This window comes from Vitis vinifera, chromosome 7 (genome assembly GCF_030704535.1).
Source record: "Vitis vinifera cultivar Pinot Noir 40024 chromosome 7, ASM3070453v1".
NCBI lineage: Eukaryota > Viridiplantae > Streptophyta > Magnoliopsida > Vitales > Vitaceae > Vitis > Vitis vinifera.
Window position 1 is genome coordinate 4,676,035 of NC_081811.1, and position 15,851 is coordinate 4,691,885.

General features: G+C 35.6%; 4 protein-coding genes across 6 annotated transcripts; 3 read left to right on the forward strand and 1 right to left on the reverse strand.

The window, feature by feature from the left end:
• Window positions 1–1,197: 1,197 nt before the first annotated feature.
• Window positions 1,198–3,736, forward strand: LOC100265749 (nifU-like protein 1, chloroplastic). The gene is made up of 3 exons (XM_002278474.4): window positions 1,198–1,695; window positions 3,036–3,172; window positions 3,275–3,736. Exons 1-3 carry the CDS (start codon window positions 1,380–1,382, stop codon window positions 3,461–3,463), a joined length of 642 nt encoding a protein of 213 aa, XP_002278510.1. The 5' UTR covers window positions 1,198–1,379; the 3' UTR covers window positions 3,464–3,736.
• A 239-nt stretch (window positions 3,737–3,975) lies between these two features.
• LOC100243451 (uncharacterized) lies at window positions 3,976–5,671 on the reverse strand. Of its 2 annotated transcripts, none has more exons than XM_002278512.4 (5): window positions 5,108–5,671; window positions 4,809–4,927; window positions 4,429–4,617; window positions 4,296–4,347; window positions 3,976–4,223 (listed from the first exon to the last, which is right to left on the reverse strand). In XM_002278512.4, the coding sequence occupies exons 1-5, from the start codon at window positions 5,435–5,437 to the stop codon at window positions 4,101–4,103; spliced, it is 813 nt and encodes a 270-aa protein (XP_002278548.1). In that variant the 5' UTR covers window positions 5,438–5,671; the 3' UTR covers window positions 3,976–4,100. The 2 variants fall into 2 exon arrangements, with proteins under 2 accessions (XP_002278548.1, XP_010652283.1); XM_010653981.3 differs by having other exon boundaries at window positions 5,065–5,535.
• Window positions 5,672–6,914: 1,243 nt separating this feature from the next.
• On the forward strand, window positions 6,915–9,422 carry LOC100260531 (patatin-like protein 2). The gene is made up of 7 exons (XM_002271666.4): window positions 6,915–7,090; window positions 7,402–7,682; window positions 7,766–7,985; window positions 8,071–8,220; window positions 8,340–8,609; window positions 8,707–8,870; window positions 8,995–9,422. The coding sequence occupies exons 1-7, from the start codon at window positions 6,962–6,964 to the stop codon at window positions 9,053–9,055; spliced, it is 1,275 nt and encodes a 424-aa protein (XP_002271702.1). The 5' UTR covers window positions 6,915–6,961; the 3' UTR covers window positions 9,056–9,422.
• Window positions 9,423–9,989: 567 nt separating this feature from the next.
• Window positions 9,990–15,847, forward strand: LOC104879802 (uncharacterized). 2 transcript variants are annotated; one of them, XM_010653986.3, is made up of 3 exons: window positions 9,990–10,215; window positions 14,463–14,996; window positions 15,139–15,847. In XM_010653986.3, the coding sequence occupies exons 2-3, from the start codon at window positions 14,505–14,507 to the stop codon at window positions 15,202–15,204; spliced, it is 558 nt and encodes a 185-aa protein (XP_010652288.1). In that variant the 5' UTR covers window positions 9,990–10,215; window positions 14,463–14,504; the 3' UTR covers window positions 15,205–15,847. The 2 variants fall into 2 exon arrangements, with proteins under 2 accessions (XP_010652288.1, XP_010652287.3); XM_010653985.3 differs by lacking the exon at window positions 9,990–10,215 and having other exon boundaries at window positions 13,912–14,996.
• The last annotated feature ends 4 nt before the right edge of the window (window positions 15,848–15,851 follow it).

Here is a 15,851-nt window from a genome sequence, read left to right on the forward strand (position 1 = left end):
TCAAATGGACTAACCCTATTTGTCACTATTATAAAAAAGAATCTTATTTTTCCTACAAATGAAAGGTTCATTTATGAAAGTCAGTAGTGACGAAAAAGATTTCAAAACTATCACTTATCACTCTAATTTTTTTTTCTTAACAAAAATCCTCCTCTATAATCAAAGTTTGTGTCAATGACTCGTAATTAAAACATTTCCTTTAAAGTTTTTCGATTTTCATCATGTAAATGAAAATAAAGGCATGTTATGAAAAATGAGTGATTATCCTATTTTTTTGCATAAATTGAACCAAATTGGAATTTAGCTTAAATTTTATTCATTTATTTTATTATTATTACTATTTTTTTCAATGAAGAAGAAAATAATAACATAAAAAGAAAAACACCTTTTTGGGTTTTGTTTGCTTTTCAATTTTTATTGTACATTAATATATATATATATATATATATATATTATCTGTTTTAATTATAACCCTATTTATAATGATTGTGACGTTATTTAATGCCTCTACCAATCTTTAAAGGATATTTTTGTCTTTTATTATTTCATATCATTTCCATCGTGGATGATATGAATATCTTAGACCTATTTTCTCGTCCATCTCATGTGAAAGCACAATTTCCCATTTTTCATACGAAGAAAAAAAATTTAATAAATGAAATGAGTTTATAAAATAATGAAACTTTATATAATCTGAGATTATTAAACCTTTACATATAAATAAATAAAAAGTGGAAAAAAAATTTCTTAAAATAGTTATTCGAAAAAAAATAAAAATAATGTAAAATAACTAAAAGATGTTATTTAAAAACATTATATTTTTCGTTTTTAAAAATAAAAGTCAAAAAATAATTTTTGGTTGTCAACTTATATTTTTTATTCTAAAGAATAAAAAATTGTTCTAAAAAATGATATTTCTTAAAAAAACTAATATTTATTTTATTTAAAAAAAATAATCTACTAATAGTATGATATTTTTGTAAATAAAGGAATGTTCTATTAGAATTAAAACGATCCAATTGGGTTTTATTTTTGTATATTTTTATAGAAAAGGTAAGTTTAGAATACAATAAATCATAGAATAGGTTAAAATAATTTATTTATAAATAAAAAATGTATTAGAAATTGGTTAAAATAGGCAAGAGATGCTGCGAAAAAATATTGCCAAAAATAATTCAGTTTTTTCAATTATTTTATATCTTTAAAATCATAATGGCAACACTCGCAGGAGACCACAAGTTTCACGATCCAACCATTCCCCATAAGAATAGTTATTTTCACATTCACCCCAAAACTTCTCAAAATTACAATTTCAGCTATACTCCTCTATAGGCAATATAGTCCTTGCAGCTTCAACCAACGAACCAAGAATTCCAGCAATGGCGTCTCTCACAGCAACAGGGCTATCCCAAAACTCAGCGTTTCGCCTTTCGAAAACCTCAGTGAAACCCCAGAAAAACCAACCAATCGTTCGTCTCAAACCTCTCAGAACTGTTCTGCAGAGAACCGCCATAAAGGCCTCCAACCCAAGCGCACCGAGCGGCTCACCAGGGCTCTACTCGGCCCACAAATTCGAGCTCACGGCCAAGAACGTGGACTTGGTTCTCGAGGACGTTCGGCCTTATCTGATCTCCGACGGCGGTAACGTTGACGTTGTTTCGGTTGAAGATGGTGTCATCTCTCTGAAACTTCAAGGTTGACTCTTTATCTTCGCGTAACTTGACTGTTTTATTTGTTATTTCTCTTTGCAGTTCTTTTTCCTTTCTCTGTTGCTATGCTGAGGAAATTCATGGTTTGAAAAACCCATTTCAATGATACGGAAAATGGAGAGCTCTGAATTAGGGTTTTTACTTTTTTGGGTTGTCGGCTGAAGTGAAATTAGTATTGTGTTGAATTCGAACTCTGAACTCAGGCGTCGTGCTTTGTGTAGGATGCTTGTATTTGAAAACCCTGATAAATTTAAGCATGAACTGGAAAAAATATACATAAAAATCAATATAAAATGAGGTGGGTGTCAGTGGTTTCCATCATGGTTTTCATAGCAAAGCAGAGGTAGCTGATCTTTTTTGTAAAGCATATGTACTGAAACATGTTATTGGGGAAGCTTTATGATGTTATGATTTCTGTTTATTGTAGGCTGGTGTAGTGAGTGTTTGGAGAAATAGTTTTGATTTCCTTAGTTTTGATTTTCTCATTATCGTTTAAGGATTGTCTAGGATGTGTTGGATTTACTCGGGTGATTCTTATGAAGGCAATTGAGATCAGAAATGAGGAAAGACATCGTTTAGGCTATGTTTGGTTTTTGAAAAGTAATAAGGAAAAGAAGAAAATGTTAAAATAAAATGATTTTCTTATATTTGATTATATGAAAAGGAAAAATAAATTAAATGAGTTTAAAATAGTATATAAAAATAATTTATTGTCTTAAAATCTAATTTGTATTTTCCTTTAACTTTTCTACTCTATTTTCTTTACCTCAAATTTTTTGGGAACCAAACATAGCCTAGGGTTGCATAGATGAGGATTGTCCAAGCATTTGTGCCTGCACTGTTAAAGCTTGAGTGGTATAATGCTTTCTTCTTTTTCTTTCCCCTGATACAAGTGTTCATTTCTTTTAAATCTTGCCTACCAGAGTTTTGGGATGAATAATGAACCATTTCTGAGTAGTTTGGGTGTAGCTGCAATTGGAAAACCATTAAATGGTGAATTCCTGAAACATATGTTGAGAAATATTAGTTGTGACCCAAGATGAAGCACCCAATTTATGTCTGAAGGGCAATTGTAGTTTCAGCTCATTGTCTGGCCTGGTCGGAAAGTATATTGCAAAGTGCCAGTATGAACTACTCTTGCTTCAGCTATACAGCAAGGCATGTAACTTGGTAATCTTTGTTTCCCATGTTTCCTTCAGAGAAGAATTTGCTTGTTCTGTGAAAAAACCAACAATTGATTTTTGTGGTTTCAATTCCTGTTTGCTACAAACATAACAGTTCCATTTACATCTACTGAGACTTTACTAATATTCAGTGGGTAAACAGGAGCTTGTGGGAGCTGTCCTAGCTCAACAACCACCATGACAATGGGGATTGAACGAGTATTGAAAGAGAAATTTGGAGACGCTGTCAAGGATATCCGCCAAGTATATGATGAACAAACCGGTGAGACAACTGTGGAGGTGAGTTTTCTACCTACATAAGCTGCCAAAGGGAGAACTAAGATGCCAAATGAATTGAACCTTTTGGTGGAAATGACAATACAGTATGCTTTGCTATTGCAGGCGGTGAACAGGCATCTTGACATATTGAGACCTGCCATTAAGAATTATGGTAGCAGTGTGGACGTGTTATCTATTGAGGGCGGGGATTGCCTTGTAAAGTATACAGGGCCTGAGTCAATTGGATCAGGAATCAAAGCAGCCATTAAGGAGAAGTTCCCAGACATTGTGAATGTTGTCTTCAGTGACTAGGTTGCTATCAGTCTTAGACACTGAGAATATGAGATGGTATATGATTCACTTAACATTTTTCCACAAGTTGGGTCTCATGTTTTACATTTGGATTGGGTTAAGCTCTTGCACCCACATGTCCATACTTCTCGACTATGAAAGTCTCTATCTACATTCATCAATATGTGTCCATTTGTATTCATAATGTATGGTTCCTCTAATTCATGATGGGTGGTACATGAACTGTAGATTTGTACTTGAGCAATAAATGATATTATAATGTTGTTTTTTTAATCATGGTTCAGTAAGAAACTTTCCTTCAGATTGAATTCTTTGCCCTCTTTACTTTGTTGAGTAACATGAATTTCCCTGAGAGATGTCTTTGAAAGGGAACATACATGAACGCTATTCACCAAGAAGTACATTTTGAATATCTCTTTCAGGGCAGATTCTTGGCCTTATGACCCCGAATTTTGGTATTCTTAAACTACTGTATGGAGAGAGAATTTCCGTGACTTGGAAAGATAAATCCCTTCTGAAACAACAGTAGTTATTATCATATTTGACTCATAAGCTCCATTTTGTTGCTAGTCTATTTGTACATGGAAAACTCCTTTCATGTTGATTGTTTGCCTCTCTAACTTAATGGCATATTGCTCTAGGCGGAATGATCTGATCCATCAGCAGCAGAAGAAGCGGTTATTGATTTCAGCCAGCGCGAGAAATTGATCAAGAATGGTGTGTACACAAAATAGCAAGTGATGGTCCAAGTGACTAACCCCTGCATACAACATAAATTATCAAGTTTCCTTAAAAGAATAATGCAAGGTTTTCATATATATAGCTGAAGTACCTGGCCCAATATATTGATGTTTGCTTGGGGATAGTACCAAAGGTGAAATAACCTGAATATGCACATTAGAAAGATCAATCAACACCTATAGTTCAAGTGACCATTCTCACAAGAGTAATGAAAATGTCCTTACTTCATTATGGGAATCTCAGCCAGTGGGCACCCAAGGCCTACAATGCAGGCTAGGGCAAACCCCTGCCTGGTCCCATCCAGAAACAACCATATAAACTCAGCCACTGCAAATAATATATAGGCTTCAATGTTGTCTGCTACTCCGGCTTTGTACATTTCAGCACTCAACTCAATAAATAGCACCAGTGCTCTGGTTTAAACCAGTATGCAGATGTTAGAATGTTGGAAATCAATTACCTGCTTGCTCATAAACTGGAAAGGAAAAATGAAAAAAAATGAAGCCAAATTCACAGCATCTGAAGTGAGCAAAATTTATTTTTTAAGTGAACTTGTCTACTGATTGCTGGTTGAGATGATTGAAAAATAGAAACCAGTACTCACATCAGTGAAGAACCAGTTTTCTTTAGGCTTCCCTTTGGAGCCTTGGAAGAGAACTTCTCATCCAGGAAGAGTTGCAGCAACCCAACAGTACAATAGAACAATCCAAGCAAGGGAGGAACCTAGCAACGTCAACAATTGAATGGAAATTAATAAAATAAAATAAAAAAACTAGCTAAACCGCACTGTGTAGTCCATTAAAAGAAGTTGCAGCTAACATTTTTCTTAAGAAAAATCAGTGAACAACAGTAACAAGCACCATTCATGAGGCTGATGAACAGGTTCCAAGAAATTCAATTTACCCAGACATTTGTGTGAAGGGGACCGATGTCGATGGACCCATTTTGGTATACCACAAGATTTACCCTTGAATGAATTCCATCAATCAGGGTACCCAAGAAGAAACCTGAACCAAATAGTGAGAGAGAGATGGTTGGCCAGGTCTTTGTGATACTAGTTTTGCTTTGTTTTCCCAGAGTGCAATGAGGTCTGAACTCTAAATATTTGGAATTGGATTTCCCATGTTTTTTCTGACTGCAACGAGCTCTAAACATAGATTGTTTGGAATCGTAAAGGTTTGGGGAATTGGGGAGAAAGCTGCTAGAGGAGCACAAAGCAGCGAGGCTTTGCATGTTTCCCCTTACATTTGGAAGTTCAGACTAATGTCATGTTCTTGGGAATAATTTGGGTTGAAGACTCTGTTGCTTCAGTTCAATCAATAGATGGTGAAGTTGTACGTATATGGAAAAAGACCCATCAATCCTGAACCACAGAAGTGGATAAGAATGAGTGGCTGTGGCTTTTTCCCACAGTGATGACTGGAGAAAAATAACAAAGTGATGTGTCAAAAGGGCTGCTGTGGCCGGTACGTGGCCCAGTTTCTGAGTCCAGCAAGAGCTTTCATAAGAAACAATAAAGATATGCTTGTTTATTAATTGTTTTTAAAAATAAATTTTTATTTTTAAAAACAAAAATGTTTGACAACTTAAAACCAAAAATATTTTTTGATTTTTTAAAACATAAAATAAAAATATTTTTTAAAAACATATTTTAGTTGTGTTGTGTTGATTCCTTAAAATTATTTAAAAAATAACGACTCAAATATAAGGAATAATATTTAAAAATAAAGGTCTATATGTAAATTTATTTTTAAAAGTATTTGGATATATAGAAAACAAGTTATGAGAATATTACAAATTAAAAAGATCAAGGTTATGTTTGGTTCTCGAAAAATACCAAGGAAAGAAAAAAAATACAAAGGGAAATGATTTTTTCATATTTGGTTGTCTTTTAAAAAATGTAAAATAAAATATAATATATTTAAAACTAATTAAAAACTTTTATATTTTTAAATTATTTAATCTTTATATTGATGAGTTAAAATAAGTAAAATGAGTTTGAAGTAACAAAAAAAATAATTTATGGACTTTAAATCTATATTTTATTTTCCTTTACTTTTTCTTTTCTTCTACTTTTCTTTTATATTTTCTTTCTCTTGTATTTTTTCTCAATTTTTTTGGGAATCAAACATAGCATAAAAGTATCCTACAATTAAGAATTTTTCTTTTAGGCTATGTTTGGTTCTTGAAAAATATTAGGGAAAGAAAAAAAATATTGAGGAAAATGATTTTCTCATGTTTGGTTTTCTTATAAAAAATAAAAAAGAAAGTTAAATATAATTAAAATTATTAAGAGATTTGCATATTTTTAAATTATTTAATTTTTATAAAGAAGAGTTAAATGAATAAAAAAATATTTGAAATGGTATATAAAACTAATTTATTTATTTTAAATCTATTTTTTATTTTTCTTCACTTTCTCTTTCTTTTTTACTTTTCCTCTTTATGTTATTTTTCTTATATTTTCCCTCAATTTTTTCGGAATCAAACATAGCTTTAGAAAAGGATTATTTTTCTACCAAACTTGGGAAATGAAACATTCTTCATCATCCTTTGCTTGTGTAGGTGAAAAAGCCAAAATGGTGTACTACACAAAACAAAAGTTTATAAACATATGCTCCCATTACCCAATAGGAGAGAAGTGAAAATCTCTTCCTTGATGCAGTTGTAAAACTGCATGCTAGAGAATAAATCAACCTGCAGGCTGCTCTATATATAGAGACAACCAACCACCATTTGTATACTTAAAAATCAGTAATGAATTCAACACAGGGACCGTTGCGTAGGGCTGGTGGGAAAGTAATCACCATACTTAGCATTGATGGAGGAGGGGTCCGAGGCATTATCCCTGCAGTCATCCTATCCGCCCTTGAGGCCCAACTTCAGGTTTTCTCTTCTTTTTATTCTTTTCAAAATTGTAGTGCCGCAGATTACCATTCGGTACTGGCAGATGGAGTACTTGCTAAAGCCAAAAGGATAAATAGACATACATCCATGGATTGCCGGGATATGATATGATATGTGACCCACCATCTCTTATGTGGTATATCTTATTTCTTATCATATCCCATATTATATTCAACATACCAAACATACTAGTACTGGACAGCTTAGGTGAATTGATTCATTAAACAGACAGGGTGAATTGACAAGGAAAGAAACAATTTCATGACTTTGTTATATGTTGTTGCAAACAGAGAATTGATGGCCCTAACGCCAGGATTGCGGATTACTTTGATGTCATTGCTGGAACAAACACAGGATCAATTGTTACAGCCTTGCTTACAACCCCATATACCCCTCCTAATCCTCCTTCATATGCATCCAAAACAGATCCTCCTTCACTTGCATCCCAAACAAATGCTCCTCCAAATGCATCCAAAGCAAATCGTCCCCGCGAAGCAAAAGAGATCCCAGGGTTCTACAAGAAGCATGGCCCGTCAATCTTTCGTAGGGATAAAGCCCCTGTCCATACCAGGTACAGTAAAACTGTGTGAAAGGAAGAGAAAAAGCAAGAAGGGATCAGTGAGATCTTAATCCAAATTTCCTTGTGGTTAACAGCAACTCAGATGATTGGTGGAGTGCTTTGGTAGGATTCCTGAAGAAGCAGCTGCAGGACACATTGGACTTTCTCCTAAGCGTCAGATATGATAATTCCAAACTTCAGCTCAAAGTGGATGAAGAGCTGGGGAAAATTCAGTTGGCTGACACGCTAACTAATGTTCTTATCCCTGCTTATGACGTTGAACACCTTAAACTAGTCACCTTCTCTTCTCACCAGGTTATCTCTTGTTTCAATTTTTTACATGATTCTCCATATCATAAGACTTCTGGGCCTATAATCCATGTCGCTTTTATGGTTGCAGGATAAAAATAAGGTGCCAAAGTCATCAGTACTATTGAGAGACGCAGTTTTGGGCTCAGCTGCAGCTCCAATTTCTTTCCGATGTCATCATTTCGAAGCTGATGGCAAAATTTACAACCTTGTGGATGGTGGAATGGGAGCCAACAATCCTGTAAATCATCTTCATACACAGGCCTTTATGGAATCATATTTTCAAGATTTGTTGCCGTTTGTATACACAATTCATTCTTCATATTCTTCATACTTGATGAAGCTGTCACTTCTGTGCAGACATTGCTTGCAATACGTGAAGCAATCAATATATTTGGAAACCGAGGTGATAATAGGTTCCTGATCATCTCCCTTGGTACTGGCGCTGAAGGAGAACATCATGACTTCGTCGATTTAGACGGTCCAGTTCGTTGGATATTAGACCTTAAGAGAGGTACACCGCCATTGGCCAGCGTGCTGTTTGAGACATCAGCTGACATGGTAGATACATACACATCGATTTTCCTTGGAGGTAGCCAGAATTCTCGTCATCGGTTTCTCCGAATCCAGGTAAATGCACTTCAATATAGGTATAATTAGAGATTATTGCTGACCAATCCAAACCAGCTCCCATGTACATCACTAAAGAACAGAAAAATTGAACCAGGACTATACATTGAAGCCTGAGCAGCTCACAATGGATAATGCAACTGATGAAAATTTCAAGAACCTGACTAATATCGCTAATAGACTTCTAGACAAGCCTGTTTCTTTCCCTAGCTCGTGGTTTGGTCTAGAGCCAACGACTACCAACAGAGGCGCTCTCGGGAGGTAAGAGCTAACAGGAAATTAATGTGATTTACAATTGGATGCTTAGATTCATTATTCACTTTGCTCCCGTCCTCATATCATCACCCATTTTTACGGGATGCTGGTTGTCATTCCTCCCTTGCAGATTTGCTAGAGACCTGTCCAGGATAAGGGTTGATTCTGCTAAAAGACTGTCAAGAAGATAAGTGGTGATTCTACTAAAAAACTGTCTGATGATAAGAAGACAAGTGGTAGTTCTTCGTCCTATGGCACTGGCTTCTTAATGTATTCAATCATTCCTCTTCTGTTTCTCCTTTTTTCTTACAAGCTATATGTTATGTTTCACCATTAGATGGAGGAAAAAAACTCTTTGAATTTGATGTCTAGGGATATAGTTGTTGGTAGTCCCTGTGAAAAATAATGGATGTACAATCCACATCTTAAGAAATAAAGCTCTTTCAGATGAGCTATTCCTCACAGCAGCACTGCAAGACATCATGTAAGTATAAAAGATGTATTATGACATGGGGCCACATGACCATTAAATAAATGAATCTAATTAAGGTTGTTGCAGTTGCTTTGTTCATATGGTCTACATATAAAATGTTATTCATGATAGGTGATGCTTTTAAATTAAAAGTCTATTTGACAGTGATTATAAGAAGTGTTTCTATCCTTTTTAATATTTGGAAAATAAAAAATTATAAGTATTAGAAAAATTAAAATCGTTTTTTAGAATCACTATCAAATGGGCTCTAAGAGTCTGTTTGATAGTGCTTTTAAAAAACACTTCTATAATAAGAAACGATTTTAAAAAAGGAATCAAGTGTGTGGTAAAATTTAAAAAATTTGAACTGTTAAATGCACTCTAATTCACATAAGCACAGGATGATGTGCAGCTCCAATGCTTGGGAAGTGCGGAATCTATTTTTATGGGATGATCCAAACCCCTGCTACCTTACGAAAAGGACTCGAAAAATACCAAAATGGTGTACTCAAAACAAAAGTTAACATGTGCTCCCACATTGAGGAAAGTGATTCCCCTCAGGAGTGAGGTGTGAAAAACATGTATACAAAAGGTAGAATCAAGGCTAGAGAGAAGAACCATACTGCGTTGGCCAAACGCCACCATATCTCTTCCTTGCTACAGTTTAGTTTAACTGCCAAAAAACAAATCAACCTCCACACTGCTCTAAATATGAAGACAACAAACCAACCTCCTTCTCCACTTCCACATAATGGCTTCACCACAGGGAGCAAGGCCTAGGACAAATGGGAAACTAACTACCATACTTAGCATTGATGGAGGAAGGATCCGAGGCATTGTGCCTGCAGTCATCCTGAAGGGTCTGAGGCCCAACTTCAGGTTTTCTCTCGCCATAGCATTTTCCTTTTCACATTGAGAGTAATGCTAATTTTTTTCCCCTACCATTTGGAAAGAAAATTTAAATGGCATGCCAAAATTGTAGTTCAGCAATTACCATCATATACTGGCAGATAGACTATTTTTTAAAGCCTAAAGGGTATATACACATGCATGTATAGGTCAATACTCAGTCCCTATGGTTTGATTGGCGGGATATCTCAACACCCCATGTCTTATCTCTGATCTTTCATCGCATCTCATATTATATGTAACATTGAAAAAAGACTAGTAATGGTGCATATCTTGGAGAGTAGAGGTGAATTGATAAGGGAGAAAACAATTTTGTGACTTTTGTTATATGTTGTTGCGAACACAGAGGCTTGATGGCCCTGATGCCAGGATTGCAAATTAATTTGATCTCATTGCGGGCACAAGCACAGGGTCAATTGTTACAGCCTTGCTTACAACCCCATATCCACTTCCTAATGATTCAAATGGATCCAGAACAAATTGTCCCCGCCAAGCAAAAGATATCCAAAAATTCTACAATGAGCATGGCATGGAAATATTTGCTAAGAAAGAAGACCCTGTTGAAACAAGGTACACTGAAACTGTGTGAAAGGGAGAGAAAAAGCAAGAAGAGCGTAAGATCTTAATCCAAATTAATTTCCTTGTGGTTAACAGCAAATCAGATAGCTTGCTCACTCGGTTGACAGAATTGATAGTTTCCGGGGCGGAGACGGTGTTGAACTTTCTCCTAAACCACAGATATGGTCCTTCCCATCTTAGTGAGAAAGTGAATGAACAGCTGGGGGAAATTTGATTGGCTGACCCACTAACTAATGTTCTTGTTCCTGCTTTTGATATTCAACACCTTAAACTAATCACCTTCTCTTCTCACCAGGTCGTCAATTTTTTACATGATCAAACATTAGTATTCATTCTTTTCATATTTGTATTTTCCATAGCATAAGACTCCGAGCCTATAATGTTGGTTTTAAAATCCACCCTTGTGTAGACATAATGTCCTGGTCATATTCCATAGGATTGCAAGGCCACACCAATAGATACAGGGTTGGGGATCAACAATCATGTAGATATTGTTCTTTTTAGGCCAAATGGTCTCATGATTTCAAAACACATCTACATGATTAAGAGGAGCTCTGTAGGTTTTGATAGAAACAGAGTGTGGAAACTCTTTGGAAGCAATAGAACGTTGAGGAATCTGAAGTTGTCAATTTTATTAAGCTTCAAAGCACTTATTTATACAGCTAGCTTAAAACAGAAAAATATAAAAATAGCAACAAACTTGCTACCTATAGATAATTCCTAAAGAATAGAAACAACCAACAAACTTCCTAAGGAATAGGTAAATCTTTCACATGACTAACTTATTTGACTACTTCCACTTCAATCTACTCAGCTCCATGTCAACAGCTCCTATGACATGTCATTCAACACTCCTCCTTGTCTTTGGAGCTGCAAACTCCAAGCCTTTGCCTTAAGAACTCATATCTAGCTTTGGGAAGTGGTTTGGTTAAGATATCAGCATTCTGACTTTCTGTTTTGTAGTAGACCAACTGAATTTCTCCCTCCTTCTGTACCTCTCTTAGGAAATAGAGTTTCAGCTTGAAATGTTTTGTTTTTCCATGGAACACCGGATTATTTGCAATTGAAATTGCAGCTTGGTTGTCTACGAGTATTTGTGTGCTTTCCTTTTGCTCCATAAACAAGTCAGCCATTAATTTTCTAATCCAGAGAGCCTGATTCACAGCAGCGGCAGCAACTACATATTTTGCTTCTGCTGTAGATTGAGCTATGACTTCTTGCTTTTTGGAACACCATGAAAAAATAGCAGAACCAAAGCTGAAACAATAACCTGAAGTACTTCTCATGTCATCAACACAACCTGCCAATCACTATCTAAATAACCATGGAGAGTAAAGTTTTTAACTTGACAAAACCTCAAACCATAGTCAATTGTACCCTTGACATATCTAACAATTCTTTTTGCTGCTTGAAAGTGAATTTCACTAGCACAATGCATGTACCTTGAGAGTAAACTTACAACATTCATAATATCTGGTCTAGTTGCTGTTAGGTACATCAAGCACCCAATAATGGTCCTGTAAAGCCTTTCATCAGCTTTTGCAGCTCCATCTTTTTTGCAAAACTTCTCATTTTGATTCATTGGAGTTGCACTTGGATTGCACTCTTCCATCTTGAACTTTTTCAGGATTTCCTTGGCATATTTTTGTTGACATATGAAGATCTCATTTTGCTTTTGTTGTACTTCCATGCCAAGAAAGAATGTCATCCTCCCAAGATCAGTCATCTCAAAAACATCCTTCATTTCCTTTTTGAAATTGTCAATTTGCTTCATACTACTTCCTGTCACAAGTAGATCATCAACGTATAAAGATACCACAAGTGTTTCATCACAAACCTTCCTGAAGTATAGAGTAAATTCACTTAGGCTTTTTGTAAAGCCTAAGCCTAACAAATGTGAATCAATCCTACTGTACCATGCCCTTGGTGCCTGTTTTAAACCATACAAGGCCTTTTTCAGCAAATATACTTTCTTCTCCATTCCTTTAACAATAAAACCTTCAGGCTGCTCCACAAAAATTTCTTCCTCCAAGTATCCACTCAAGAAGGCTGATTTGACATCCATCTGATGTATATTCCAACCTTTTTGAGCAGCAAGAGCCAGCAACATTCTTATAGTGTCCAATCTAGCAACTGGGGCAAAAGTCTCAGAGAAATCCACCCCAAACATTTGAGCATATCCTTTGACAACCAGTCTTGCCTTGTGTTTGTTTATAGAACCATCAGAATTGAGTTTGGTTCTATAAACCCACTTGACTCCAATTGCCCTTTTGTGTCTTGGTTTGTCCATTAGCTCCCAAGTTTGGTTTTTTTCAATCATTTTAAGCTCCTCCTTCATTGCATCCATCCATTTTTTATCAACTGCAGCTTCTTCATACCTTGCAGGCTCTATTATAGCAATATTGCACCTCTGATAGATGTCAGAGAGTGATCTGGTTCCCCTGACAGGTTTATCATTAATATTGGCATTCTCCTCCTGAAACTCAAGCTTTTTATCATTCTCCCAACTCCAACTTTCTGATTCGAAGAATTTGAGATCTCTGCTAACTATGACTTTGTTGTTTTCTAGAAGATAGATTCTATAGGCCTTTGATATTGAGCTATAGCCTATAAAGATCCCAACTTCTGCTTTCTTATCCAATTTGTCTCTCTTAACATGTGGAATATAAGAGAAACAAAGACAACCAAATGTTTTTAAATTTTGCAGCCTTGGTTTATAGCCATACCATGCTTCAAATGGAGTCTTTTGTTGCAAAGCTTTTGTTGGCAGTCTATTTAGCAGAAAGACTGATGTATGTGCAGTCTCAGCCCAGAATTTCTTTGGCAGCCCTTTCTCATGCAGCAAACACCTTGTCATTTCCATCATATTCCTTCTTCAAGAAGTTCCATATTTCATTTGCTGTCTTCAGTGTCATTATTCTGGTGAAAATTGTGGATGAGACAGCTGCAAATAAACTAGCTTTTGCCTTTGATTTCCTTTGCCTCCTCTCATTGTGTAATTTTATCTGAGCCATAGTTGGATTGTCGGACAGAGGAGGAACTTCATATTCCTCACTAACAGCTTCCCACAGATCACTAGCATCAAGGTAGGCTTCCATACGGACAACCCACACTTGATAATTTATTCCATCAAACACTGGAGGGGCTAGTGCATTCAGTGAAGCTTCTGAGGTCATTTTGGATATTGTTTGTAGGTTTTTTAGGCTCACTCACCTCACAAGTTACTCAAGAACCTAGCTCTGATACCAGATTTGTAGGTTTTGATAGAAACAGAGTGTGGAAACTCTTTGGAAGCAATAGAACATTGAGGAATCTGAAGTTGTCAATTTTATTAAGCTTCAAAGCACTTATTTATACAGCTAGCTTAAAACAGAAAAATATAAAAATAGCAACAAACTTGCTACCTATAGATAATTCCTAAAGAATAGAAACAACCAACAAACTTCCTAAGGAATAGGTAAATCTTCCACATGACTAACTTATTTGACTACTTCCACTTCAATCTACTCAGCTCCATGTCAACAGCTCCTATGACATGTCATTCAACAAGCTCATATATAGATACAGCGTTGAGAACTTTTGTCATTTCTGTTGTGGGAGGATATCACATATGATGCAGGTTGCATTTATGGTTGCAGGTAAGAAAGGCAAACTCATCAACAAAATTGAGAGATGTAGTTATGAGCTCAGCTGCAGCTCCAGTTTATTTCCCATCGCGTAATTTCAAAGCTGATGGCAGACTGCACAACCTTGTGGATGGTGAACTTGCAGCCAACAATCCTGTAAATGTTCTTCATACACAGGCCTTTATGGGACCATATTTTAAAGATTTGTTGCCATTTGTATACACAATTCATTCATCTTTCTTTGTGAAGCTATCCCTTACTGCGCAGACATTGCTTGCAATAAAAGAAGCAGCCCACATATTTGGAAACCGAGATTATAATAACTATCTGATTGTCTCCCTTGGTTCTTGCTCTGAAGAAGAACATCACAACTTCATTGATTTAAAGGGTCCACTTCCTTGGATAATAGACCTGAAGAGAGGAACACCACCCTTGGCCAACGTGCTGTTTAAGACATCAGCTGACATGGTAGATGCATACACATTATTTGTCCTTGGACTTGGAGTTGGAGGCCGGATTTCTAGTCAGAACTTTCTCCGGATCCAGGTAATTAAATGCACTTATATGAAATAGATTAGCAATCCAAACAAGCTCCCATTGAAACTGATCAGAGATCAAGATATAGGAGTGAATTGTATCAGATTGATCTCAATTTTTACATTACTAAGGAAAAGAAAATTTGAACCAGGACAATACATTGAAGCCTGAGCAGCTCAAAATGGATGATGCAATAAAGATAACTTTGATACCCTGATTGATATCGCTCAAAGACTTCTAGAGAAGCCTTTTCATTCCCTAGCTTGGTGATTAATTGGTCAACAATTACCAATGACTACCAACCGGGATGCTCTCATGAGATAATGAGCTAACAGGAAAGGTGATTTATTGCAAAAAGCATTTGTAGCCTTTCTAACATTTGAAAACAATTCTTTTGATAAAAATTTCAAGAGTCAAAAATATTAAAAGTGTTTCCGGTAGGGTTATTTGATTAAAAAGTAATTGAAAACTCAATTTTCAAAATTTAACCCTTCATCCTTTTTTGACCTCATTTTAACAAAAATATTCATATTGTTTTCTTGTAAGAAACATTTATATAAAAAATAAGTTACTCTTCAAACAAAAGTATAAGAGGGGATAAATTTACAAATATGGGATTATGTCATCCCTTTTAACCAATTATTTCTTTCTTATAATCACCATCAAATTGATTTTTACAATTAGTTTACGAGTCATGGTTCACTTTGCTGCATCTTCATCTCATCACCATTTTTACTACATATTGGTTGTGATTTCTCTCTTGCAACTTTGCTACAATACTCTCCAGTGAAAAGAAGAGGAGGGTAGTTCTTCGTCCTATGTCTTTGGCTTTTTAATGTATTCAACCATTTATTTTATTTTTCT

Excerpts from the sequence above, each read along its gene's own strand:
- LOC104879802 (XM_010653986.3), top strand. The coding sequence starts at position 14,505 with ATGAGCTCAGCTGCAGCTCCAGTTTATTTCCCATCGCGTAATTTCAAA. Across the intron at positions 14,997-15,138 it reads AGAACTTTCTCCGGATCCAG|GACAATACATTGAAGCCTGA; the intron begins GTAATTAAATGC and ends AATTTGAACCAG.
- LOC100243451 (XM_002278512.4), bottom strand. The coding sequence starts at position 5,437 with ATGCAAAGCCTCGCTGCTTTGTGCTCCTCTAGCAGCTTTCTCCCCAAT. Across the intron at positions 4,348-4,428 it reads GCTGAGATTCCCATAATGAA|GTTATTTCACCTTTGGTACT; the intron begins GTAAGGACATTT and ends GTGCATATTCAG. Across the intron at positions 4,224-4,295 it reads ACATCAATATATTGGGCCAG|GGGTTAGTCACTTGGACCAT; the intron begins GTACTTCAGCTA and ends TGTTGTATGCAG.
- LOC100265749 (XM_002278474.4), top strand. The coding sequence starts at position 1,380 with ATGGCGTCTCTCACAGCAACAGGGCTATCCCAAAACTCAGCGTTTCGC. Across the intron at positions 1,696-3,035 it reads CATCTCTCTGAAACTTCAAG|GAGCTTGTGGGAGCTGTCCT; the intron begins GTTGACTCTTTA and ends GTGGGTAAACAG. Across the intron at positions 3,173-3,274 it reads CCGGTGAGACAACTGTGGAG|GCGGTGAACAGGCATCTTGA; the intron begins GTGAGTTTTCTA and ends TTGCTATTGCAG.
- LOC100260531 (XM_002271666.4), top strand. The coding sequence starts at position 6,962 with ATGAATTCAACACAGGGACCGTTGCGTAGGGCTGGTGGGAAAGTAATC. Across the intron at positions 7,683-7,765 it reads AAAGCCCCTGTCCATACCAG|CAACTCAGATGATTGGTGGA; the intron begins GTACAGTAAAAC and ends TGTGGTTAACAG. Across the intron at positions 8,221-8,339 it reads GAATGGGAGCCAACAATCCT|ACATTGCTTGCAATACGTGA; the intron begins GTAAATCATCTT and ends ACTTCTGTGCAG.